The 1,551-nt window shown below is 44.7% G+C and overlaps 1 protein-coding gene across 1 annotated transcript; it reads right to left on the reverse strand.

The window, feature by feature from the left end:
* BMP2 (bone morphogenetic protein 2) lies at positions 1-941 on the reverse strand (the record flags this gene model as incomplete). Its single annotated transcript, XM_010706623.2, has 1 exon — positions 1-941. A coding segment is annotated over one exon (909 nt), but the record flags the coding sequence as incomplete, so codon positions are not given.
* Between the last annotated feature and the right edge of the window lie 610 nt (positions 942-1,551).

Genomic DNA, 1,551 nt, shown 5'->3' on the forward strand with positions numbered 1-1,551 from the left:
TTTTTCCTCATTTGTCCGATATATTCGCTGTGTTAGCGGCACCCACAACCCTCCACAACCATATCTTGATAGTTCTTTAGTACAACTTTTTCGTTCTCGTCAAGGTAGAGCATTGAAATAGCACTCAGTTCTGTCGGCACACAGCAAGCCTTGGGGATTTTGGAATTCACCGAATTGACCAAAGTCTGAACAATGGCATGGTTTGTTGAGTTTAGGTGATCTGCCAGCGGAAAAGGACATTCCCCATGGCAGTAAAAGGCACTATACCCCGGCGGGGCAACAATCCAGTCATTCCACCCCACATCATTGAAGTCCACATACAACGGATGCCTTTTGCAACTGTATTTGTGGCGTTTACGCTGTTTGTGTTTCGTTTGACGCTTTTCTCTTTTATGAAGCGGGTGCCCCTTGCCATCATGCCCAAACGTCACTAACAACGGCCTGAGCTGAGACCAGCTATCTTCGTCCTGATGTAAAGACCTGCTAATCCTAACGTGCCTCTTGGAGGCACTGTTCTCTTTGTCCAAGTGAACCACCTCCACCACAAACCCATGATTAGGTTGTCCGTGTGCAATCCACCTCAAAACAGCTGGCGTTACATCAAAACTTTCCCATTTACTCGCATTATGATGCACCAACCTGGTGTCCAAAAGTCTTGTGACAAGGTCCTTAGAGGTGGCTGTGGCTGGTTTTATAATTTCATAAATATTAATACGGTGATGGTAGCTGCTGTTGCTCTCAAAGGCTTCGTGCACCTGCTCCCGAAAAATCTGGAGTTCAGCTGAGGTGATAGACTCCTCATTAGGGATGGAAGTTAAATTAAAGAAGAAACGTCGTGCTGTTTTCCCACTTGTTTCTGGCAGTTCTTCCAAAACTTCTAATTTGATTAAACAGGAGGGGAGGCAGGGAAGGGGGCAGGGAGCAGAGGGAGAGAGAAAAAAAAGTTAGGAACTGAGACAAGCAACCAAACCCCTCAGATACGTGCTGCTGGCATGCAACAAACAAGACCTGAAAGACTTCCACGTAGAAAGCAAGCCTCCCTCATCCTTCTGTTTATTTACGCAAGTATGTATAGCATGAAGTTAAGAACGCTTCATTCATTGTCATGCACTTTGATGGAATACCGGTGCTCTCTGCATTCCAGGTAGTCATTGAGTGCTGAGAAACATGAAGCATCACGTTGGAATTCAAGGACACCAGTGAGAAAACTTGAGCACTACAGTTAGCGGAGGTCTAATGAGAATCATTAAAACCGACTGAGGATTTAAGGGGATCTGCTGCTTTTCTGCATTTTTCAAGAATGTGGCTCGAGCATCAAGCTCTTAAGCTTCACTCTGAAATACAGTACTCCACAATTTAAGTAACTTACTCAATCTTAATGCAGGGATTTGCATATGTTAACTAGAGGCAGCAACCTCAACATCTGTAAGGACACTTTACAAGCACACCTCAGTATGCGGTCCAAAGAACTGTGAAAATGGGTCTAGCTGCTAGAAAGGATGGATGCTAAAGGGATAAGGGAACAACATGTTTCTAGCAACCAAAGCAACT

Source organism: Meleagris gallopavo, chromosome 2 (assembly GCF_000146605.3).
Source record: "Meleagris gallopavo isolate NT-WF06-2002-E0010 breed Aviagen turkey brand Nicholas breeding stock chromosome 2, Turkey_5.1, whole genome shotgun sequence".
In the NCBI taxonomy this organism is placed as follows: Eukaryota; Metazoa; Chordata; class Aves; order Galliformes; family Phasianidae; genus Meleagris; species Meleagris gallopavo.